This window comes from Aotus nancymaae, unplaced genomic scaffold, assembly GCF_030222135.1.
Source record: "Aotus nancymaae isolate 86718 unplaced genomic scaffold, 86718_ANA_hifiasm-v0.15.2.pri h1tg000081l, whole genome shotgun sequence".
Classification (NCBI taxonomy): domain Eukaryota; kingdom Metazoa; phylum Chordata; class Mammalia; order Primates; family Aotidae; genus Aotus; species Aotus nancymaae.
Window position 1 is genome coordinate 2,423,899 of NW_026988496.1, and position 23,366 is coordinate 2,447,264.

The window sequence follows — 23,366 nt, forward strand, 5'->3', positions numbered from 1 at the left end:
ATTTTTACAGAATATTCCTGACATAATTCTCTATGCCTGAAATATTTTATCATGAAAGAGAGAAACAATAATACTTAGGGTCAGAACACGTGGACTTGACTAGGACTTGCACAAACCCCTTGAGTTCTCCGGGTCTCAGTTATTACACCTGTCAAGAATAGGACCGCTCTAGTAGTTCTATAAATTCTATTTAGACCTCAAACTAACCCTCTCACATGTTGTTATCTCCACTTTACAGGTACGAAAAGGGAGCTGAGTGCTGTCAAGCAATGGCTCAGGATTTCAATCCAAGCCCGTGTAACTCCAAACTCCAGGGTCATAGGTGCACAACTTAACTCACAGGACAGTCGTGAGGAGTTGATGTCTAAGGTATTCCTTTGGAGGCCAGACACTGTGGTTTGCGCCTGTGATCCCAGCACTCTGGGAGGCCGAGGCGGGCGGATCACTTGAGGCCAGTAGTTTTGAGACCAGCCTGGCCCACATGGTCAAACACTGTGTCTACTAAAAATACAAAAGTGAGACGGGCGTGGTGTCACGTGCCTGTAATCCCAGGTACTCGGGAGGCTGAGGCAGGAGGACCATTTGAGCCCATGAGGCTGAGGTTGCAGTGAGCCGAGATCGTACCACTGCCCTCCAGTGTGGGTGACACAGTGAGAGTGTGGCTCAGAATATAAAGAAAAAAAGATTTCTAGTGTGTTATAGGGTGATGAACCCCTGTGATGAAGAGCCAAAATCTGCCTTGAAAGAATCCTGGGGAGCTTAAATATATATGCATACGCCCTTCCACTGGACAATGATTCTGTTGGTCTGAGGTGGAGTCTGGATATCTGGATTTCTAAATCAACAAAGTTAATAAGTCAGTCTTCAAATATAGGAAACACTGTTCTAAATAGTAGTGCTGTACTATATGAGGAAGTCCTGGTTCTTCCTATATATCCGACCCCAGCTCCACTGAGATACCTCTTCTAGAGCCTCAGTGCTATTGTTAGGTGGCAACATCCCTTGACAGCAGAGCTGGAGGTAGAATTAATGGAGCTGTCTCTATGCTTCCTGGGAAATCCCGTTCTACGCTCCTGTTTGCTGATCCCTACCCAATCCCACTGGCCACCAGAGAAAGAAAATGGTAGCTTGGTTACATCCATAAAGGCACATTGGCTCACTCGGCTGAATGCTGAGGTCCAAGACTATCCCTATGGTGAACAGGTCAAAAACAACTCATCTAAGAGAAACGGAAACCATGGTACAGAGTCCCATCCAGGTTCCGGGGGCGTAAGACGCAGAAACCCTCCCTCTGTAAATTGGTTCTCAATTGAGACACATGGATTGGTTCTGCCGGGGCACCAACATGAGATGATTACATTGTGAAAATATAGGTGTAGTGTGGAGGAAGCACAAACAGTAGGAGCCTTATGTTAAAGGACCAGTCATTTATTGACGGTGTAGGTGAAAAACAACAACAAACTGGAGATTGAATTGCATCTGCCTTCGAAGTATGTCAGCTGCTGTAGAACTGTATTCTCTATAGATGTCTTTTACCCATCTGAGAAGGTAAGGTAGAACTCCCAGGCGCCGCAAGAAGCTTCTGCCCAGTAGCTGTGAGATGCAGTCAGTAAAATATGATAGCACTGTCAGGGGTTCCGTTTTTACCCCGAGGCTAGGAATTGGAAGAGAGTAAGCGGCCATGTATCATAAAACGAGGTGGGGGAGAACTGGTGTGGCAAGCCCAGATGCAAGAAACCCAGGAAATGAGGCAGAGAAAGCCTAAGCTGTCACTGGGAACAGTAGTTTCTGTTGCCTGACTCCTCGAAGGACTCCACTTGGATTTCAACTGCTGAAGCGTGTGGTAAGGAAGCTAATACAGTGAGGTGACTGGAGTCAAATCTCAACACCCAGGGTCAGCTTCTAGGAGATGTAGAAGAGGAATTCTGATCTTACAATCCCCCTCACCTAAAGGCAAACCAAGGAACTACTTTGGGCTAAAGTTAGTCCAAACCTTAACTACCACCCAGGAAACCCTTAAGTACCACCCAGGCATCACCTCAACAAAGGAAACTTACCTTCCCTACGCGTATACTCCCTACCCCAGCAAACGTAGGAAAAAGGATACGCCTCTCTTTAGGTGGAGGTGAAGTACTTGCGGAAGGAAGGGCAGAAGCCACACACCGGAACAGCTGTGAGTGTGCGTGTGAAAGGTGACCAAAAAAGAAAGGAAGAAAACAAGGTCAGGTTCAGAGGCTGGGATAATTCAGGGCCTTTGGGCTACATGATGGGAGACGAACCTTGCCCTCCACCCCACAAAGGACAAGCCAAAGGTATCCCAAAGAGTAAACAGGGGTGGTAGCTACACACAGAGTGTAATTAAAGTATCATACAAAGAAACAACGATTACCTTGTCCACGTTGTAACTGGTTTTGGCACTGGTCTCAATAAACATCACATTGAGGTTTCTGGATTTTTCTTCACCCTCTTCTGCAGTGACTTGTCTGCACAAATTAGAAGTGATGAAAAGGACCAGAGTTAGTGGACAGGGATACAGTCTTCTGAGGTGTAATGATGCTTACTTATGGCAAGGAACCCTAGAAGCCTTAAACCTATGATCCTTCTGATTACAGCGTGGGGACTCTCTCCTCTACCCCCCACATATCCTCGTGCCCTAATGGGACGTGTCCTCGTCCTTCCCCTCCTGCACGGCTGCTGGGGGGGCACAGGGAGCCAGGGTAACTCCTCCCCAAGTAAACAGAGCACGGTCGACCCTCCCCATAGAGACTGAATTTTAGGTATGCCAGAAGAAGTTGTAGTTATACTGTACCTTTTATCATTCAAATCAATCTTGTTACCCACCAACATGATGACAACATCGTCACCTCTTTCTGCTCGAACATGTTCTACCCACTTATCTGTCTCCTTAAAAGAATTGATGTCTGCAAGGGAACATGTGGCAGAGTGTTGAAACATTTAGTAGAGATTTGGAGGGAACCATTCCTCTCTGCTAATTGTATCGGTCTCCCTGTCACTTCCTTTATAATCCTCTCTTCAAATAAAACATTGCACAACACCCACTTGTGACGTCATAGACAACCACTGCAATAGTTGAACCACAAATGTAGCTAGGAATCAGGCTGTGAAAGCACTCCTGGCCAGCTGTGTCCCATAGCTGCAGCTGAACCTGCATAAAACAAATGTTTAGGAAGAAGGTGGGGAAATGTAGAAAAGAAACTAGCCTTTGTAAAAAGATCAAACCTAGTAAAGGCAGAATATAAAAAGTCAGGGAGACTGGGTCCCTGAGAAGTGGCTGCTGTGGCCTGAAACCAAGTGGCCTATAGTCCTAGGACAGGTGCAACCAATTTTAATATACTGATTTGATTCAGGAAGACCCCATAGCACAGCAGATTTAAGGATTCAAGGTCTCTTGGACTTTACGGATGGTACAATTGGAGATTAGATGAAGGCAGACAGAAGAAGAAACCTCACAGGGCTTGGTAATTTGAAGAGGCTTCCGTTTTTTTTTTTGATGGTGCTACCCTACTGTGAGGAATAGGCTGAAGGGGCTGCTGTAGGGTTAGGGGTATGAGAGTAAACACTCACTATTCCGTCCTCCAAGTACATGGTCTTAGACAAGAAGTCAATTCCAACAGTTGCCTGCAAAAGAAAGTCAGGTACTCTCCAGCATTCCCTCTATTCCCAACATGAGGCAGTCTGAGAATCCGAAGTGGAGAAGGACCGTTTAGGAAAATGTCCTGGCTCCACTTCCCAACCGTACAATACATAACCTTGAGGAGGAGAACCTCCAGGTGAGTCCGCCAAGAAGACGGGCTAAAATGTACCATAGGGCTCGGCGGCGGGCTTACCTGGAAGGTGCCGCCGAAGCTGTCGTACATGAAGCGGGTGATGATGGATGTCTTCCCTACTGTGAGGGGGATAAGCAGGCCAATCGTCGCCTTGGGTGCCCTTTCTCCCCTCAAAGTTTCTATGAGCCCTCCCTCCTCCTCCCACTCCAACGTTTCCCAACGAGGAGGAACTCGATTCCCCGGAGAAAGCCCCACCCCATTTAATACCATTCACACCTTCCTGTCCCCAAAGCCCAACCCAGACCCGCACCGCTCGGCTCTCCCAGGAATACGAGTTTAGCTTTGCACAGAGTCTGGTATTGCGGTCCTTTGGCAGCCCTGAGGCCAAGGTCTCCGGCCTCCATCCAGGCCTCGCGGTGACCGAAGGCAGACATCCCGTCAGGTAGGTGGCAGCCAAAATGGCCTCCGGCGCGCAGCCTGTGCCGCCTGACGTCACTCGGCGCTCTACCGACGTCGGCTCACGGCCATTGGCTTGGCACGGACGCCTGGGCGTGGCCACGCCCCCTCGGCCCCCCCCTCCTGGCAGCTCGCGCTGCTCCTCGTGTTCAGAGCGATCCTATGACCGTTCCAGTGGGGTCATGGGGTGGAGACAGGGATGGCCACTGACGGTGTCAGAGAGAAATGGGGGTCAGCGTAGGGAAAACACGGGCTAAGTGTAATGTAATCACAGTGAAGGGGAGGGGGAAGGGAAGGCCATTCTCAGTAGTTCCATCACCCTCCAGTTGGAGGAAATAGGCAAGAGATCACCACGCACATCTGAACAAGCCGATTTATTAGAGTGTTACAGTGGGGGCTCCCACACAGACGGGCACCAGAGCAAGGTGCTCAGCTCTCCTCGTCTCCCTCCGCCTCCACAGCCTTCTGGCTCTCCTCCTCGCCTTTCCGCGTGAACTCCTCGATGACTATGTCCTCAGAGCTTGCAGAAGCAGCAAAAGAGAACAGAGGATTAGGAACCCCTTTCTGGGTGTCCTCCGTGTCCACTGTTTTTTCCTTATCCCAGAAAAGTGATGCCCTCCCTGCTTCCCAGCTGGGCTCCTTGGCCCCGTCTTGATGCCCCCCCATCCTCCATCACCCACTCTGGCTTGTTTCCTTTCGTTCCCTCCCAAATTTCCCAGCACAAGAGTTCCCCAGGAGCACTGGAAGGGAAATAAGGATGAGGAGTGGGAAGTGGGAAGGTATCAAAGAATGAAAGACGAAAGGGGCAGGAAGGTGGGGTATGCAGAAAGGGAACAGAGGGCATATGAAAAGCACCGAACTGTGACACGAAGCTAAGCCGTATGTTTACACTGGACCTGTATTTAAAGCACCCTGGAAAAGCATTTTCACATTTCCATCGTCATAGCGTGGAGAGTGGCAATGGGAAGAGGGGAATGGGGCTTCCCAGTCTCCTATTCCATTTACCTAGCGGCCTCTGCAGCAAGCATGGAGGGGGAAGGAAAAAAAAAGATGGAGCTGATGCTGATTAGGGGTTCTTCGGTTCCCTGAAGAAGTATGTTTACCCTTTTCCCTCCCTTTCCAAGCCTTCCTCCCCAGCACACAGGACACACACACTTCCCCCGAAAACCTAGACACCCAGCCTGCCTATTGCTGTTCCATCCACAGCCAAACTGCGCGTCTCCAATTCATGAGATCAGAACGCCTTGGACCTCAGCCCTCAGGAAAACCCTTCCTGTGAGTTCCTCCTGATCACTCACCATGAGATGGCTTCGGGTGGATCAGGACCAAGGGTAGCTCCACACCAACATCACTGCAAGGATCCCAATGTGGAGTGACATCTCATCTCTCTACAAGCCCAACCCCTGAACCTCCCTCCCTTAGGTTTCCAGTCTTTGGATGCCCTCAGACCCTCCCTTGTCCTCCTCTTCTTGCCCATGTCCCCCCACCCCACAGTCTCTTACCTGGCCGTCAGGTCTCCTAGGATGCTGTGGGTAGAATGACACCCAAAATTACTAGCAGCAAATAGAGAAGGGGCAACATAGTTTTAATAGGGAATGAGGGATCATAAGCCCTAATGAGCCAGCCACAGAATGGGTTTCTGGAAGGGAAAGTGACTTGTTCGCTGAGCTCACAGGTTTGGGAACCTGGTCTGTGAGAAGGGGTGAGGAATGGTGTGATTGGGTCCATCTAACTGGGAGAAAAAGAGAGGCGAAAAGCCCTTGACTCCTTAGCCCCTGCCCAGACAGACCCAGAACCCTCACTTACCCGCCACAGGACACCATCAGGTTGACTCTGACTTTGTAGGACACCAGGATCCCCAGCCACTCTTTGTCCATTCCCGGTCTAATACTGGAGTTTGTAGTATTCGTTTGGGGGTGTGTAGGGGCATTAGGAGAATTCGTTCAGTCCCCAGTTTCTTCTCACGCATTCCCATCACCACACCCTATAACATTTAGTCTTCTCCCAGAAGATCTCCCAGGCTCTAAGCTCTCCTACCCATGGAGACCACAATTCTCTCCCCAACATTCAGTTTTACCACGTCACCCTCTGCTCAGGAGCCTACCTTTTGAATAGAACAACTACTCTGCCTGACTTTCAAGACCCTAACAATCTTGCCCTATCTAGCCTCTCTAACCTTTTCTGCCCTAACTGCTGAATGCAACCTAAGCAGACCCATCTTCTCTCCGTGATCAGAACATGCCATGTGGATTCCCATCTTCTAGCCTTTGCCCATGCTGTGTTCCCAGTATAGAATGCTCCTGTGTTTTGTCTGTTGGTAACCAGATCCTTCACATGTTTTAAGATCTAGCTCATTCTACCTGCTCCAGGGAGCTTGGGAAAAATCTCGTCATTGCTCTGTGCTGCTGATCTCTTACATATAAAATAACGCTGCTTGGATGATTTCTAAGGAGATTCCCAGCGATAGCAGTCTATAGCTGCTTGATTGATAAGCCGTGGGGAGAGATGGAGGCATTACACTTATAAGATGCTGGCAGGTGATTTTTGCTGGGAGACACACCTAAGGCTATGGCCTCCGAGGGACGGGACCAAGTGAATGACTTCCTAGGATTCTATTAATTTCTGTTGCATCCTTTTCCTTCGTTGTCCTCCTTTTTCTCCATTTCTCATCTCCTAGGCTTCTACCGCATTTTCGTCTTTTCTAGAGAGTGGATTCTCTAGAGATCACAATATTCAGAGCCGGAGGACATGTGATAAAATCCTGTCTGCCTCTACCTCTTATCAGCCATGCCACCTTAAACCAGTTCCTTCTTCTGTCTGAGCCTCAGGGTCCTTAAGTGTAAAAGGGAGTAAGAACAGGCTACTTTGGTGGGATTCTATCCAGGCTACGTTGGTGGGATTCTCACAAAGATGACATAGTACATATGTTAGGACCTCGGTGCACTGTGAAATCTTATACAACGTAAGGATTGTCTTCCTCTCCGTGTTTTCCTTTCTTTCCGCCTCTGACCTAAGCCTGCCGTTGGTCCCATGGGCATTACTGAGCTTGCTGCTGGCCCGCGGGCCTGGAGGGGTCTGTGAACACTGCCCTAGAGACAGTTTAAAAACAGGTAGGCTTCACCGAAGATGAAACCTCAGAGCTGTATATGCAGCGTGTGGAATGATCGAGGGGTAGGAAATGGAGGCTGAGAGTTACATTTGAGCTTACATCGTGCTACAGGCCAGGTTGGTATCCTCATGCTTGAGTTTCCCATCCAGTGCCAGGCCCCGTTTCTGGCAGCTGGCAGCCAGGATTGGGGTTACTGCAAAGCTCCTGGAGAAGTTGGAATTAGCAGGTATAGTCTCCCTTTGAAAGACGAACAAGTGAAGGATTTAGACTGGGTTTGCCTATGAAGTACACTTTTACTCCCAAGAGTATCTTGTACAAGATTGTATGAGAACCTACTGGAGTATCCCAGAGAGGTAACATGTTTAACTGTGAAGACTGGGAGAAATGCATTCTGGTGGGAAATCCTTACGCTTCTGCCCTCGCTCAGCATTGTGATGGGACTCCTGGGGGTAAGTTTTGTCCCCTCCATCCCGTTGTCTTGGGAATCCCTCCCATTCTCTACTATAGCCTTCATCTTGAACTTCCCCATTCTTTGGAACTTCCCCTCCCTTTTGTTCTTCCCACCTTCTCACCCGCCTACCGGACCTCTTCCCAACACCCGACCCTTTAGCTCTTTGACCCCAGCCCCAGTGCCAGCTCACGTGAATTCCTGAATGAACACAGTCTTGGAGTACTTGTCTAGTGAATACAGGACCACATCAGTGACCTGGTCGACTGAACAAGCCGGGAAAAGCACGTGATTATAATCAACCAGTCATTTTTGAGACCCCAGCTTACTGTCCTCAGAGGTGACCTTATACACAGGTACACTATACGTCACGCAGTAAGACGCGGTCAGTGACAAAACGAGATGTGCATTTTGACAAGTGTGTGATAGAGGGAAAGCCTACATGAATGCAGACAGGTAAGTGAGGCACAATTGTGGAAAAAGACCTGTGGCTTTGGGACCAGGTGCGGAGGGATGGGAAGAGAAACTCACCGGAAATCCTGATTTTTTTGATGACCTTGTTGGTGGAGTTGTTGATAGAAACATTGACAGAGATGGGTTCTCCGTGGTAGTGAACCTAAAGCAGGAGGAGGGACCCATGTCCAGGCTGGAGGAAGAATGCACAGATGGAGACCTATAAACCCTGTTTCCTTAGCACTCTTGCCACCCTGGCTCCCATCTCTGCCTGCCCAAGTAGGATATCAGTGAAGAATGGGCATCAGAGGGGGCGCTGGGGTAGGAGGCCGGAAGTGCGGGTCACAAACCTCCCTGTCCATCCAGGCCTGGAGTTGTAGGGGCTGAGCTGACAGAAGGAAGCGGCGGACGGTCTGGGCTGAGGGGCCAGGTCCTGCCTCCGGTGGCGCAAACTGTACTTTCCGGACAACCAGTCGCACATAGTCTCTGAGCAGAGACCAACGCATCAGCTAAAGCATCCTCCTGCGGGGAGACCCGCAGACCTCTCCCATGCCACCCCCACAGCCCAACCCTTGCTTAAGAATGGGAATAGAGGAAGGCCCCCCCGTCAGAGAACTCCTCTAGACCCTTAATGTAAGTATGTAGACCAAAGGTTGGTAAGCTACGGCCCACTGGCCAAATCTGGCCTGTCGCCTGTTTTCCTATGGTCCACGAACTGATAATGGTTATATTACATTTATAAATGGTTGAAATAAATCAAGGAGCAATAGTATTTTACGACATGTGGATATTACACGAAATTCAAATTTCAGTGTCCATAAACAAAGTTCTGTCGGACACACAGCCACACTCATTCTTTTCTGTACTACCTACGGCTGCGTTTGCACTGCAACAGCAGAGTTGGGTAGTTGCAACAGAGACTACACGGCCCACACAACCCAAATAGTTATTTTTTGGACCGTACACAAAAGTTTGCTGACCCTTGCCCTAGAGCAAAGAGGAGAAGTCTGAGGGGCCTCAGAAACGGGCGTCACTGGTGGCGACGATGCTGTGGAGGTTGAAACTTGGGCCATTTCTGTCACCAGAGCAGGATCTGTTTCCTGGGACAGGCTGGATGCAAGGACTTTGGGGGAGAACCAGAGAATACCTCTTGGAGACTGTCTCCTCCGGGTTTTCAGCACAGAAACTCTTCACCTCAAAGTCAATCCCACAGGGCTGTAAAGGGACAGGGGCAAAGAGAGCTCATTTCCAGTGCTGTCCTCCCTTCCCCATGGGCCTATAAGAAAATGCCTGACCTCCTTCCTTAGCTGTCCATTTCTCTCCAGTCTTGACTGTTTGTCCCACTGTTCCTCTACCTGGAACTACCATCTATCCCTCTTTCTTAGAACCCAGTCCTCCATCCGCACCTTGCCTGCATCTTCAGGACCTGGCTGCAGTGTCACAGAACAGGGCAGGTTGGTCACCATCTAGGGGACAAAAAAGAGGTCAGGAAAGGAGTAGAAAAGAATTCAAACCGATACAAGAAAACTAGGGACCCCTCTCCCTTGTTGCCCTTCTTGAGCTCTCTCTCTTAATCTTCCCTGGAAACCTTGCCTGCCCAGGGCTTGGGGTCAGTACCTGCAGGGTAAAGGGGTAGGCATTGGCCCCTAGCTTGTGCAGCAGTCGCTCCTGTAGGACCGTGAGGGCCCCCTGAGGGCTGGTGGATTCAGCTGGGACCACTTGCAGGGTCTGCACATACAGATCTTTCCGGAATGTCAGACCAATCACATCCAAGTCATCACGGCCATAGCGAAAGGCACATGTCAACATGACAAACACTGCAGGCGAAGGAGGAAGAGAGTGGCCTGTCAGGCCTGAGTGGGAAGGGGAATCTTAACTGGGTGAAGAAGACGCAGAGAGGTGATGTCACATGATCGAAAGACCGTGGCGGCAAAAAAAAAACCCGCTATTAACACATTTGACTGCAGTAAGATTTATATTCAGTGTCTTTATAAACAAGTAAAATAGGAAAGACTGGGAGAAAAATCTTTGCAACACATATAGTACACAGGAGGTTAACATCCAAAATATGTAAGCACATCACACATCAACAAGAATGATGGACCAGTGTCATAGCGTACAAAGAAGGTGAAGGCATGCTCAATGACACAGGAAAACATGTTTAGTCTCATTAGTAATCAGATAAATGCAAATTAAATGCACAACCAGGTAAGATTTCACACCCATCAGATTGTCGAAAAGTTCTACGTCTGACAACACTACGTGTTGATGAAGATGTGGAACAGAAGAGTTGTTACATACTGCTCGTGGGAGTATTAATGCAACTAATTTGAAAATCTATTTGGGATTATCCAGTAGAATTAAACCTGCTCGTAGTGTATGACCTAATAATTTGACTTTAAAGGAGCTTTTGTTCATGTTTACAAAGAGATACCTATGACGATGGCCACTGCATCAATGTTTGTCAGAACATAAACCTGGAGATAATCTAAATATCTATCAGCAGGAGAATGAGTAAAACATTTGTGGCATATTTACAACATGGGCTACTAAACCAAAGTTAAAACACATGAACTGGAACTTGATGGAATGCCATGGCTTGTATGTGTCCTCTCTGTAATTCAGGAGATGGTATCACGATGGCCATCAAGAAATGATTAGATCATGGGCCTTCTTTGTTCATGAATCCCTTCATGAACTGGATGAAGGCCCTTAGATAGGACACCGTTTGCCCTTCCACCTTCTGCCACGTGAGGTCACAATGCTCCCCCGCTCCGGAGGATGCAGCAATAATGCACCATCTTGGAAGCAGAGAGCAGCCCTCATCACACAACTGCACCTGCTGGGGCCTTGATGTTGGACTTCCTACCTTTCAGAATCGTGAGAAAATAAATTTCTGTTCTTTTAAATTACCTAGTCTCACGTATTTTGCTGTAGCATCAGAAACAGACTAAGACCCGTGTCAACATGCTTAAATCTCAAAAACTATTGAACCAGGCCCGGTGTGGTAGCTGACGCCTGTAATCCCAGCACTTTGGGATGCCTAGGCAGCAGATCGCTTGAGGACTGGAGATCAAGACGAGCCTGACCAACATGGCGAAAACCTGTCTCCACTAAAACACAAAAATTAGCCAGGCATGGTGGTGTGCACCTGTAATTCCAGCTACTTGGGAGGCTGAGGCAGGATAATTGCTTGAACCTGGGAGGCAGAGGTTGCAGTAGCTGAGATTGCACCATTGCACTCCAGCCTGGGTGACAGAGCAAGACTGTCTGGAAAAGAAAAGGGGGAAGCTACTGAACAAACAAATGTAGCTGCAGAATGATAGGTACACTATGTTACTGTTTATATAAAGTTTCAAAGCGGCCAGGCACAGTGGCTCATGCCTGTAATCCCAGCACTTTGGGAGCCAGGGTGGGTGGATCAGAGGTCAGGAGTTCAAGACCAGCCTGGCCATGATGGTGAAACCCGGTCTCTACTGAAAATACAAAAATTAGCTGGGTGTGGTGGCGGGTGCCTGTAATCCCAGCTACTCGGGAGGCTGAGGCAGGAGAATTGCTTGAAGCCCATAGGCGGAGGTTGCAGTGAGCCCACATCGTGCCACTGCACTCCAGCCTGGGCGACAGCATGAGACTTCATTTCAAAAAAGAAAACAAAACAAAAGAAAAAGGTTTGAAAGCAGATAGGATGATATCAAAGTTCATCATACACACTTAAATATGGAGTACAAGAATGGAGCCATTGAGAGAATACTAAACACCAAATTCAGGATAGTGGTTATCTGTGGACGGAGGAGAGCAGGAGGAGAAGTAACTAGGGAGGGAGGAAGGTAAACTGGATCAGGGAAGGGCACGCAGGAGGCTTTCGTTTGTTTCTGTCATTCTTATTAAAGCTTGGTAATTTTTACAGAATATTCCTGACATAATTCTCTATGCCTGAAATATTTTATCATGAAAGAGAGAAACAATAATACTTAGGGTCAGAACACGTGGACTTGACTAGGACTTGCACAAACCCCTTGAGTTCTCCGGGTCTCAGTTATTACACCTGTCAAGAATAGGACCGCTCTAGTAGTTCTATAAATTCTATTTAGACCTCAAACTAACCCTCTCACATGTTGTTATCTCCACTTTACAGGTACGAAAAGGGAGCTGAGTGCTGTCAAGCAATGGCTCAGGATTTCAATCCAAGCCCGTGTAACTCCAAACTCCAGGGTCATAGGTGCACAACTTAACTCACAGGACAGTCGTGAGGAGTTGATGTCTAAGGTATTCCTTTGGAGGCCAGACACTGTGGTTTGCGCCTGTGATCCCAGCACTCTGGGAGGCCGAGGCGGGCGGATCACTTGAGGCCAGTAGTTTTGAGACCAGCCTGGCCCACATGGTCAAACACTGTGTCTACTAAAAATACAAAAGTGAGACGGGCGTGGTGTCACGTGCCTGTAATCCCAGGTACTCGGGAGGCTGAGGCAGGAGGACCATTTGAGCCCATGAGGCTGAGGTTGCAGTGAGCCGAGATCGTACCACTGCCCTCCAGTGTGGGTGACACAGTGAGAGTGTGGCTCAGAATATAAAGAAAAAAAGATTTCTAGTGTGTTATAGGGTGATGAACCCCTGTGATGAAGAGCCAAAATCTGCCTTGAAAGAATCCTGGGGAGCTTAAATATATATGCATACGCCCTTCCACTGGACAATGATTCTGTTGGTCTGAGGTGGAGTCTGGATATCTGGATTTCTAAATCAACAAAGTTAATAAGTCAGTCTTCAAATATAGGAAACACTGTTCTAAATAGTAGTGCTGTACTATATGAGGAAGTCCTGGTTCTTCCTATATATCCGACCCCAGCTCCACTGAGATACCTCTTCTAGAGCCTCAGTGCTATTGTTAGGTGGCAACATCCCTTGACAGCAGAGCTGGAGGTAGAATTAATGGAGCTGTCTCTATGCTTCCTGGGAAATCCCGTTCTACGCTCCTGTTTGCTGATCCCTACCCAATCCCACTGGCCACCAGAGAAAGAAAATGGTAGCTTGGTTACATCCATAAAGGCACATTGGCTCACTCGGCTGAATGCTGAGGTCCAAGACTATCCCTATGGTGAACAGGTCAAAAACAATTCATCTAAGAGAAACGGAAACCATGGTACAGAGTCCCATCCAGGTTCCGGGGGCGTAAGACGCAGAAACCCTCCCTCTGTAAATTGGTTCTCAATTGAGACACATGGATTGGTTCTGCCGGGGCACCAACATGAGATGATTACATTGTGAAAATATAGGTGTAGTGTGGAGGAAGCACAAACAGTAGGAGCCTTATGTTAAAGGACCAGTCATTTATTGACGGTGTAGGTGAAAAACAACAACAAACTGGAGATTGAATTGCATCTGCCTTCGAAGTATGTCAGCTGCTGTAGAACTGTATTCTCTATAGATGTCTTTTACCCATCTGAGAAGGTAAGGTAGAACTCCCAGGCGCCGCAAGAAGCTTCTGCCCAGTAGCTGTGAGATGCAGTCAGTAAAATATGATAGCACTGTCAGGGGTTCCGTTTTTACCCCGAGGCTAGGAATTGGAAGAGAGTAAGCGGCCATGTATCATAAAACGAGGTGGGGGAGAACTGGTGTGGCAAGCCCAGATGCAAGAAACCCAGGAAATGAGGCAGAGAAAGCCTAAGCTGTCACTGGGAACAGTAGTTTCTGTTGCCTGACTCCTCGAAGGACTCCACTTGGATTTCAACTGCTGAAGCGTGTGGTAAGGAAGCTAATACAGTGAGGTGACTGGAGTCAAATCTCAACACCCAGGGTCAGCTTCTAGGAGATGTAGAAGAGGAATTCTGATCTTACAATCCCCCTCACCTAAAGGCAAACCAAGGAACTACTTTGGGCTAAAGTTAGTCCAAACCTTAACTACCACCCAGGAAACCCTTAAGTACCACCCAGGCATCACCTCAACAAAGGAAACTTACCTTCCCTACGCGTATACTCCCTACCCCAGCAAACGTAGGAAAAAGGATACGCCTCTCTTTAGGTGGAGGTGAAGTACTTGCGGAAGGAAGGGCAGAAGCCACACACCGGAACAGCTGTGAGTGTGCGTGTGAAAGGTGACCAAAAAAGAAAGGAAGAAAACAAGGTCAGGTTCAGAGGCTGGGATAATTCAGGGCCTTTGGGCTACATGATGGGAGACGAACCTTGCCCTCCACCCCACAAAGGACAAGCCAAAGGTATCCCAAAGAGTAAACAGTGGTGGTAGCTACACACAGAGTGTAATTAAAGTATCATACAAAGAAACAACGATTACCTTGTCCACGTTGTAACTGGTTTTGGCACTGGTCTCAATAAACATCACATTGAGGTTTCTGGATTTTTCTTCACCCTCTTCTGCAGTGACTTGTCTGCACAAATTAGAAGTGATGAAAAGGACCAGAGTTAGTGGACAGGGATACAGTCTTCTGAGGTGTAATGATGCTTACTTATGGCAAGGAACCCTAGAAGCCTTAAACCTATGATCCTTCTGATTACAGCGTGGGGACTCTCTCCTCTACCCCCCACATATCCTCGTGCCCTAATGGGACGTGTCCTCGTCCTTCCCCTCCTGCACGGCTGCTGGGGGGGCACAGGGAGCCAGGGTAACTCCTCCCCAAGTAAACAGAGCACGGTCGACCCTCCCCATAGAGACTGAATTTTAGGTATGCCAGAAGAAGTTGTAGTTATACTGTACCTTTTATCATTCAAATCAATCTTGTTACCCACCAACATGATGACAACATCGTCACCTCTTTCTGCTCGAACATGTTCTACCCACTTATCTGTCTCCTTAAAAGAATTGATGTCTGCAAGGGAACATGTGGCAGAGTGTTGAAACATTTAGTAGAGATTTGGAGGGAACCATTCCTCTCTGCTAATTGTATCGGTCTCCCTGTCACTTCCTTTATAATCCTCTCTTCAAATAAAACATTGCACAACACCCACTTGTGACGTCATAGACAACCACTGCAATAGTTGAACCACAAATGTAGCTAGGAATCAGGCTGTGAAAGCACTCCTGGCCAGCTGTGTCCCATAGCTGCAGCTGAACCTGCATAAAACAAATGTTTAGGAAGAAGGTGGGGAAATGTAGAAAAGAAACTAGCCTTTGTAAAAAGATCAAACCTAGTAAAGGCAGAATATAAAAAGTCAGGGAGACTGGGTCCCTGAGAAGTGGCTGCTGTGGCCTGAAACCAAGTGGCCTATAGTCCTAGGACAGGTGCAACCAATTTTAATATACTGATTTGATTCAGGAAGACCCCATAGCACAGCAGATTTAAGGATTCAAGGTCTCTTGGACTTTACGGATGGTACAATTGGAGATTAGATGAAGGCAGACAGAAGAAGAAACCTCACAGGGCTTGGTAATTTGAAGAGGCTTCCGTTTTTTTTTTTGATGGTGCTACCCTACTGTGAGGAATAGGCTGAAGGGGCTGCTGTAGGGTTAGGGGTATGAGAGTAAACACTCACTATTCCGTCCTCCAAGTACATGGTCTTAGACAAGAAGTCAATTCCAACAGTTGCCTGCAAAAGAAAGTCAGGTACTCTCCAGCATTCCCTCTATTCCCAACATGAGGCAGTCTGAGAATCCGAAGTGGAGAAGGACCGTTTAGGAAAATGTCCTGGCTCCACTTCCCAACCGTACAATACATAACCTTGAGGAGGAGAACCTCCAGGTGAGTCCGCCAAGAAGACGGGCTAAAATGTACCATAGGGCTCGGCGGCGGGCTTACCTGGAAGGTGCCGCCGAAGCTGTCGTACATGAAGCGGGTGATGATGGATGTCTTCCCTACTGTGAGGGGGATAAGCAGGCCAATCGTCGCCTTGGGTGCCCTTTCTCCCCTCAAAGTTTCTATGAGCCCTCCCTCCTCCTCCCACTCCAACGTTTCCCAACGAGGAGGAACTCGATTCCCCGGAGAAAGCCCCACCCCATTTAATACCATTCACACCTTCCTGTCCCCAAAGCCCAACCCAGACCCGCACCGCTCGGCTCTCCCAGGAATACGAGTTTAGCTTTGCACAGAGTCTGGTATTGCGGTCCTTTGGCAGCCCTGAGGCCAAGGTCTCCGGCCTCCATCCAGGCCTCGCGGTGACCGAAGGCAGACATCCCGTCAGGTAGGTGGCAGCCAAAATGGCCTCCGGCGCGCAGCCTGTGCCGCCTGACGTCACTCGGCGCTCTACCGACGTCGGCTCACGGCCATTGGCTTGGCACGGACGCCTGGGCGTGGCCACGCCCCCTCGGCCCCCCCCTCCTGGCAGCTCGCGCTGCTCCTCGTGTTCAGAGCGATCCTATGACCGTTCCAGTGGGGTCATGGGGTGGAGACAGGGATGGCCACTGACGGTGTCAGAGAGAAATGGGGGTCAGCGTAGGGAAAACACGGGCTAAGTGTAATGTAATCACAGTGAAGGGGAGGGGGAAGGGAAGGCCATTCTCAGTAGTTCCATCACCCTCCAGTTGGAGGAAATAGGCAAGAGATCACCACGCACATCTGAACAAGCCGATTTATTAGAGTGTTACAGTGGGGGCTCCCACACAGACGGGCACCAGAGCAAGGTGCTCAGCTCTCCTCGTCTCCCTCCGCCTCCACAGCCTTCTGGCTCTCCTCCTCGCCTTTCCGCGTGAACTCCTCGATGACTATGTCCTCAGAGCTTGCAGAAGCAGCAAAAGAGAACAGAGGATTAGGAACCCCTTTCTGGGTGTCCTCCGTGTCCACTGTTTTTTCCTTATCCCAGAAAAGTGATGCCCTCCCTGCTTCCCAGCTGGGCTCCTTGGCCCCGTCTTGATGCCCCCCCATCCTCCATCACCCACTCTGGCTTGTTTCCTTTCGTTCCCTCCCAAATTTCCCAGCACAAGAGTTCCCCAGGAGCACTGGAAGGGAAATAAGGATGAGGAGTGGGAAGTGGGAAGGTATCAAAGAATGAAAGACGAAAGGGGCAGGAAGGTGGGGTATGCAGAAAGGGAACAGAGGGCATATGAAAAGCACCGAACTGTGACACGAAGCTAAGCCGTATGTTTACACTGGACCTGTATTTAAAGCACCCTGGAAAAGCATTTTCACATTTCCATCGTCATAGCGTGGAGAGTGGCAATGGGAAGAGGGGAATGGGGCTTCCCAGTCTCCTATTCCATTTACCTAGCGGCCTCTGCAGCAAGCATGGAGGGGGAAGGAAAAAAAAAGATGGAGCTGATGCTGATTAGGGGTTCTTCGGTTCCCTGAAGAAGTATGTTTACCCTTTTCCCTCCCTTTCCAAGCCTTCCTCCCCAGCACACAGGACACACACACTTCCCCCGAAAACCTAGACACCCAGCCTGCCTATTGCTGTTCCATCCACAGCCAAACTGCGCGTCTCCAATTCATGAGATCAGAACGCCTTGGACCTCAGCCCTCAGGAAAACCCTTCCTGTGAGTTCCTCCTGATCACTCACCATGAGATGGCTTCGGGTGGATCAGGACCAAGGGTAGCTCCACACCAACATCACTGCAAGGATCCCAATGTGGAGTGACATCTCATCTCTCTACAAGCCCAACCCCTGAACCTCCCTCCCTTAGGTTTCCAGTCTTTGGATGCCCTCAGACCCTCCCTTGTCCTCCTCTTCTTGCCCATGTCCCCCCACCCCACAGTCTCTTACCTGGCCGTCAGGTCTCCTAGGATGCTGTGGGTAGAATGACACCCAAAATTACTAGCAGCAAATAGAGAAGGGGCAACATAGTTTTAATAGGGAATGAGGGATCATAAGCCCTAATGAGCCAGCCACAGAATGGGTTTCTGGAAGGGAAAGTGACTTGTTCGCTGAGCTCACAGGTTTGGGAACCTGGTCTGTGAGAAGGGGTGAGGAATGGTGTGATTGGGTCCATCTAACTGGGAGAAAAAGAGAGGCGAAAAGCCCTTGACTCCTTAGCCCCTGCCCAGACAGACCCAGAACCCTCACTTACCCGCCACAGGACACCATCAGGTTGACTCTGACTTTGTAGGACACCAGGATCCCCAGCCACTCTTTGTCCATTCCCGGTCTAATACTGGAGTTTGTAGTATTCGTTTGGGGGTGTGTAGGGGCATTAGGAGAATTCGTTCAGTCCCCAGTTTCTTCTCACGCATTCCCATCACCACACCCTATAACATTTAGTCTTCTCCCAGAAGATCTCCCAGGCTCTAAGCTCTCCTACCCATGGAGACCACAATTCTCTCCCCAACATTCAGTTTTACCACGTCACCCTCTGCTCAGGAGCCTACCTTTTGAATAGAACAACTACTCTGCCTGACTTTCAAGACCCTAACAATCTTGCCCTATCTAGCCTCTCTAACCTTTTCTGCCCTAACTGCTGAATGCAACCTAAGCAGACCCATCTTCTCTCCGTGATCAGAACATGCCATGTGGATTCCCATCTTCTAGCCTTTGCCCATGCTGTGTTCCCAGTATAGAATGCTCCTGTGTTTTGTCTGTTGGTAACCAGATCCTTCACATGTTTTAAGATCTAGCTCATTCTACCTGCTCCAGGGAGCTTGGGAAAAATCTCGTCATTGCTCTGTGCTGCTGATCTCTTACATATAAAATAACGCTGCTTGGATGATTTCTAAGGAGATTCCCAGCGATAGCAGTCTATAGCTGCTTGATTGATAAGCCGTGGGGAGAGATGGAGGCATTACACTTATAAGATGCTGGCAGGTGATTTTTGCTGGGAGACACACCTAAGGCTATGGCCTCCGAGGGACGGGACCAAGTGAATGACTTCCTAGGATTCTATTAATTTCTGTTGCATCCTTTTCCTTCGTTGTCCTCCTTTTTCTCCATTTCTCATCTCCTAGGCTTCTACCGCATTTTCGTCTTTTCTAGAGAGTGGATTCTCTAGAGATCACAATATTCAGAGCCGGAGGACATGTGATAAAATCCTGTCTGCCTCTACCTCTTATCAGCCATGCCACCTTAAACCAGTTCCTTCTTCTGTCTGAGCCTCAGGGTCCTTAAGTGTAAAAGGGAGTAAGAACAGGCTACTTTGGTGGGATTCTATCCAGGCTACGTTGGTGGGATTCTCACAAAGATGACATAGTACATATGTTAGGACCTCGGTGCACTGTGAAATCTTATACAACGTAAGGATTGTCTTCCTCTCCGTGTTTTCCTTTCTTTCCGCCTCTGACCTAAGCCTGCCGTTGGTCCCATGGGCATTACTGAGCTTGCTGCTGGCCCGCGGGCCTGGAGGGGTCTGTGAACACTGCCCTAGAGACAGTTTAAAAACAGGTAGGCTTCACCGAAGATGAAACCTCAGAGCTGTATATGCAGCGTGTGGAATGATCGAGGGGTAGGAAATGGAGGCTGAGAGTTACATTTGAGCTTACATCGTGCTACAGGCCAGGTTGGTATCCTCATGCTTGAGTTTCCCATCCAGTGCCAGGCCCCGTTTCTGGCAGCTGGCAGCCAGGATTGGGGTTACTGCAAAGCTCCTGGAGAAGTTGGAATTAGCAGGTATAGTCTCCCTTTGAAAGACGAACAAGTGAAGGATTTAGACTGGGTTTGCCTATGAAGTACACTTTTACTCCCGAGAGTATCTTGTACAAGATTGTATGAGAACCTACTGGAGTATCCCAGAGAGGTAACATGTTTAACTGTGAAGACTGGGAGAAATGCATTCTGGTGGGAAATCCTTACGCTTCTGCCCTCGCTCAGCATTGTGATGGGGCTCCTGGGGGTAAGTTTTGTCCCCTCCATCCCGTTGTCTTGGGAATCCCTCCCATTCTCTACTATAGCCTTCATCTTGAACTTCCCCATTCTTTGGAACTTCCCCTCCCTTTTGTTCTTCCCACCTTCTCACCCGCCTACCGGACCTCTTCCCAACACCCGACCCTTTAGCTCTTTGACCCCAGCCCCAGTGCCAGCTCACGTGAATTCCTGAATGAACACAGTCTTGGAGTACTTGTCTAGTGAATACAGGACCACATCAGTGACCTGGTCGACTGAACAAGCCGGGAAAAGCACGTGATTATAATCAACCAGTCATTTTTGAGACCCCAGCTTACTGTCCTCAGAGGTGACCTTATACACAGGTACACTATACGTCACGCAGTAAGACGCGGTCAGTGACAAAACGAGATGTGCATTTTGACAAGTGTGTGATAGAGGGAAAGCCTACATGAATGCAGACAGGTAAGTGAGGCACAATTGTGGAAAAAGACCTGTGGCTTTGGGACCAGGTGCGGAGGGATGGGAAGAGAAACTCACCGGAAATCCTGATTTTTTTGATGACCTTGTTGGTGGAGTTGTTGATAGAAACATTGACAGAGATGGGTTCTCCGTGGTAGTGAACCTAAAGCAGGAGGAGGGACCCATGTCCAGGCTGGAGGAAGAATGCACAGATGGAGACCTATAAACCCTGTTTCCTTAGCACTCTTGCCACCCTGGCTCCCATCTCTGCCTGCCCAAGTAGGATATCAGTGAAGAATGGGCATCAGAGGGGGCGCTGGGGTAGGAGGCCGGAAGTGCGGGTCACAAACCTCCCTGTCCATCCAGGCCTGGAGTTGTAGGGGCTGAGCTGACAGAAGGAAGCGGCGGACGGTCTGGGCTGAGGGGCCAGGTCCTGCCTCCGGTGGCGCAAACTGTACTTTCCGGACAACCAGTCGCACATAGTCTCTGAGCAGAGACCAACGCATCAGCTAAAGCATCCTCCTGCGGGGAGACCCGCAGACCTCTCCCATGCCACCCCCACAGCCCAACCCTTGCTTAAGAATGGGAATAGAGGAAGGCCCCCCCGTCAGAGAACTCCTCTAGACCCTTAATGTAAGTATGTAGACCAAAGGTTGGTAAGCTACGGCCCACTGGCCAAATCTGGCCTGTCGCCTGTTTTCCTATGGTCCACGAACTGATAACGGTTATATTACATTTATAAATGGTTGAAATAAATCAAGGAGCAATAGTATTTTACGACATGTGGATATTACACGAAATTCAAATTTCAGTGTCCATAAACAAAGTTCTGTCGGACACACAGCCACACTCATTCTTTTCTGTACTACCTACGGCTGCGTTTGCACTGCAACAGCAGAGTTGGGTAGTTGCAACAGAGACTACACGGCCCACACAACCCAAATAGTTATTTTTTGGACCGTACACAAAAGTTTGCTGACCCTTGCCCTAGAGCAAAGAGGAGAAGTCTGAGGGGCCTCAGAAACGGGCGTCACTGGTGGCGACGATGCTGTGGAGGTTGAAACTTGGGCCATTTCTGTCACCAGAGCAGGATCTGTTTCCTGGGACAGGCTGGATGCAAGGACTTTGGGGGAGAACCAGAGAATACCTCTTGGAGACTGTCTCCTCCGGGTTTTCAGCACAGAAACTCTTCACCTCAAAGTCAATCCCACAGGGCTGTAAAGGGACAGGGGCAAAGAGAGCTCATTTCCAGTGCTGTCCTCCCTTCCCCATGGGCCTATAAGAAAATGCCTGACCTCCTTCCTTAGCTGTCCATTTCTCTCCAGTCTTGACTGTTTGTCCCACTGTTCCTCTACCTGGAACTACCATCTATCCCTCTTTCTTAGAACCCAGTCCTCCATCCGCACCTTGCCTGCATCTTCAGGACCTGGCTGCAGTGTCACAGAACAGGGCAGGTTGGTCACCATCTAGGGGACAAAAAAGAGGTCAGGAAAGGAGTAGAAAAGAATTCAAACCGATACAAGAAAACTAGGGACCCCTCTCCCTTGTTGCCCTTCTTGAGCTCTCTCTCTTAATCTTCCCTGGAAACCTTGCCTGCCCAGGGCTTGGGGTCAGTACCTGCAGGGTAAAGGGGTAGGCATTGGCCCCTAGCTTGTGCAGCAGTCGCTCCTGTAGGACCGTGAGGGCCCCCTGAGGGCTGGTGGATTCAGCTGGGACCACTTGCAGGGTCTGCACATACAGATCTTTCCGGAATGTCAGACCAATCACATCCAAGTCATCACGGCCATAGCGAAAGGCACATGTCAACATGACAAACACTGCAGGCGAAGGAGGAAGAGAGTGGCCTGTCAGGCCTGAGTGGGAAGGGGAATCTTAACTGGGTGAAGAAGACGCAGAGAGGTGATGTCACATGATCGAAAGACCGTGGCGGCAAAAAAAAACCCGCTATTAACACATTTGACTGCAGTAAGATTTATATTCAGTGTCTTTATAAACAAGTAAAATAGGAAAGACTGGGAGAAAAATCTTTGCAACACATATAGTACACAGGAGGTTAACATCCAAAATATGTAAGCACATCACACATCAACAAGAATGATGGACCAGTGTCATAGCGTACAAAGAAGGTGAAGGCATGCTCAATGACACAGGAAAACATGTTTAGTCTCATTAGTAATCAGATAAATGCAAATTAAATGCACAACCAGGTAAGATTTCACACCCATCAGATTGTCGAAAAGTTCTACGTCTGACAACACTACGTGTTGATGAAGATGTGGAACAGAAGAGTTGTTACATACTGCTCGTGGGAGTATTAATGCAACTAATTTGAAAATCTATTTGGGATTATCCAGTAGAATTAAACCTGCTCGTAGTGTATGACCTAATAATTTGACTTTAAAGGAGCTTTTGTTCATGTTTACAAAGAGATACCTATGACGATGGCCACTGCATCAATGTTTGTCAGAACATAAACCTGGAGATAATCTAAATATCTATCAGCAGGAGAATGAGTAAAACATTTGTGGCATATTTACAACATGGGCTACTAAACCAAAGTTAAAACACATGAACTGGAACTTGATGGAATGCTACGGCTTGTATGTGTCCTCTCTGTAATTCAGGAGATGGTATCACGATGGCCATCAAGAAATGATTAGATCATGGGCCTTCTTTGTTCATGAATCCCTTCATGAACTGGATGAAGGCCCTTAGATAGGACACCGTTTGCCCTTCCACCTTCTGCCACGTGAGGTCACAATGCTCCCCCGCTCCGGAGGATGCAGCAATAATGCACCATCTTGGAAGCAGAGAGCAGCCCTCATCACACAACTGCACCTGCTGGGGCCTTGATGTTGGACTTCCTACCTTTCAGAATCGTGAGAAAATAAATTTCTGTTCTTTTAAATTACCTAGTCTCACGTATTTTGCTGTAGCATCAGAAACAGACTAAGACCCGTG

General features: G+C 48.8%; 4 protein-coding genes across 6 annotated transcripts; all 4 read right to left on the reverse strand.

Moving 5' to 3' along the window:
* Positions 1 to 1,662: 1,662 nt before the first annotated feature.
* On the reverse strand, positions 1,663 to 4,222 carry LOC135271537 (ras-related protein Rab-41-like). 2 transcript variants are annotated; one of them, XM_064368942.1, is made up of 8 exons: positions 4,099 to 4,222; positions 3,849 to 3,904; positions 3,586 to 3,639; positions 3,061 to 3,166; positions 2,810 to 2,921; positions 2,390 to 2,483; positions 2,108 to 2,171; positions 1,663 to 1,831 (listed from the first exon to the last, which is right to left on the reverse strand). In XM_064368942.1, exons 1-8 carry the CDS (start codon positions 4,220 to 4,222, stop codon positions 1,770 to 1,772), a joined length of 672 nt encoding a protein of 223 aa, XP_064225012.1. In that variant the 3' UTR covers positions 1,663 to 1,769. The 2 variants fall into 2 exon arrangements, with proteins under 2 accessions (XP_064225012.1, XP_064225011.1); XM_064368941.1 differs by having other exon boundaries at positions 3,849 to 3,907.
* Positions 4,223 to 5,534: 1,312 nt separating this feature from the next.
* On the reverse strand, positions 5,535 to 10,413 carry LOC135271545 (arrestin-C-like). The gene is made up of 11 exons (XM_064368973.1): positions 10,359 to 10,413; positions 9,872 to 10,071; positions 9,661 to 9,720; positions 9,402 to 9,469; positions 8,605 to 8,740; positions 8,333 to 8,417; positions 7,995 to 8,067; positions 7,453 to 7,590; positions 6,051 to 6,134; positions 5,747 to 5,770; positions 5,535 to 5,595 (listed from the first exon to the last, which is right to left on the reverse strand). The coding sequence occupies exons 1-11, from the start codon at positions 10,411 to 10,413 to the stop codon at positions 5,535 to 5,537; spliced, it is 984 nt and encodes a 327-aa protein (XP_064225043.1).
* Positions 10,414 to 13,813: 3,400 nt separating this feature from the next.
* On the reverse strand, positions 13,814 to 16,373 carry LOC135271535 (ras-related protein Rab-41-like). 2 transcript variants are annotated; one of them, XM_064368938.1, is made up of 8 exons: positions 16,250 to 16,373; positions 16,000 to 16,055; positions 15,737 to 15,790; positions 15,212 to 15,317; positions 14,961 to 15,072; positions 14,541 to 14,634; positions 14,259 to 14,322; positions 13,814 to 13,982 (listed from the first exon to the last, which is right to left on the reverse strand). In XM_064368938.1, exons 1-8 carry the CDS (start codon positions 16,371 to 16,373, stop codon positions 13,921 to 13,923), a joined length of 672 nt encoding a protein of 223 aa, XP_064225008.1. In that variant the 3' UTR covers positions 13,814 to 13,920. The 2 variants fall into 2 exon arrangements, with proteins under 2 accessions (XP_064225008.1, XP_064225007.1); XM_064368937.1 differs by having other exon boundaries at positions 16,000 to 16,058.
* A 1,312-nt stretch (positions 16,374 to 17,685) lies between these two features.
* LOC135271546 (arrestin-C-like) lies at positions 17,686 to 22,563 on the reverse strand. The gene is made up of 11 exons (XM_064368974.1): positions 22,509 to 22,563; positions 22,023 to 22,222; positions 21,812 to 21,871; positions 21,553 to 21,620; positions 20,756 to 20,891; positions 20,484 to 20,568; positions 20,146 to 20,218; positions 19,604 to 19,741; positions 18,202 to 18,285; positions 17,898 to 17,921; positions 17,686 to 17,746 (listed from the first exon to the last, which is right to left on the reverse strand). Exons 1-11 carry the CDS (start codon positions 22,561 to 22,563, stop codon positions 17,686 to 17,688), a joined length of 984 nt encoding a protein of 327 aa, XP_064225044.1.
* Between the last annotated feature and the right edge of the window lie 803 nt (positions 22,564 to 23,366).

What these genes read in the sequence shown, in the direction of transcription:
- LOC135271537 (XM_064368941.1), bottom strand. Translation starts at nt 4,222, where the DNA reads ATGTCTGCCTTCGGTCACCGCGAGGCCTGGATGGAGGCCGGAGACCTT. An exon ending in ATTCCTGGGAGAGCCGAGCG is followed by an intron (nt 3,908 to 4,098) that starts GTGCGGGTCTGG and finishes TCCCCCTCACAG; the next exon opens with TAGGGAAGACATCCATCATC. An exon ending in ATTGATTTGAATGATAAAAG is followed by an intron (nt 2,484 to 2,809) that starts GTACAGTATAAC and finishes TAATTTGTGCAG; the next exon opens with ACAAGTCACTGCAGAAGAGG.
- LOC135271545 (XM_064368973.1), bottom strand. Translation starts at nt 10,413, where the DNA reads ATGTTTTCCTGTGTCATTGAGCATGCCTTCACCTTCTTTGTACGCTAT. An exon ending in GTCCTGAAGATGCAGGCAAG is followed by an intron (nt 9,470 to 9,660) that starts GTGCGGATGGAG and finishes GTCCCTTTACAG; the next exon opens with CCCTGTGGGATTGACTTTGA. An exon ending in GTGTTCATTCAGGAATTCAC is followed by an intron (nt 7,591 to 7,994) that starts GTGAGCTGGCAC and finishes CGTCTTTCAAAG; the next exon opens with GGAGACTATACCTGCTAATT.
- LOC135271535 (XM_064368937.1), bottom strand. Translation starts at nt 16,373, where the DNA reads ATGTCTGCCTTCGGTCACCGCGAGGCCTGGATGGAGGCCGGAGACCTT. An exon ending in TGTACTTGGAGGACGGAATA is followed by an intron (nt 15,318 to 15,736) that starts GTGAGTGTTTAC and finishes TGTTTTATGCAG; the next exon opens with GTTCAGCTGCAGCTATGGGA. An exon ending in CCAGTTACAACGTGGACAAG is followed by an intron (nt 14,323 to 14,540) that starts GTAATCGTTGTT and finishes GCACACTCACAG; the next exon opens with CTGTTCCGGTGTGTGGCTTC.
- LOC135271546 (XM_064368974.1), bottom strand. Translation starts at nt 22,563, where the DNA reads ATGTTTTCCTGTGTCATTGAGCATGCCTTCACCTTCTTTGTACGCTAT. An exon ending in GTGTTCATTCAGGAATTCAC is followed by an intron (nt 19,742 to 20,145) that starts GTGAGCTGGCAC and finishes CGTCTTTCAAAG; the next exon opens with GGAGACTATACCTGCTAATT. An exon ending in CTAGGAGACCTGACGGCCAG is followed by an intron (nt 17,747 to 17,897) that starts GTAAGAGACTGT and finishes GGATCCTTGCAG; the next exon opens with TGATGTTGGTGTGGAGCTAC.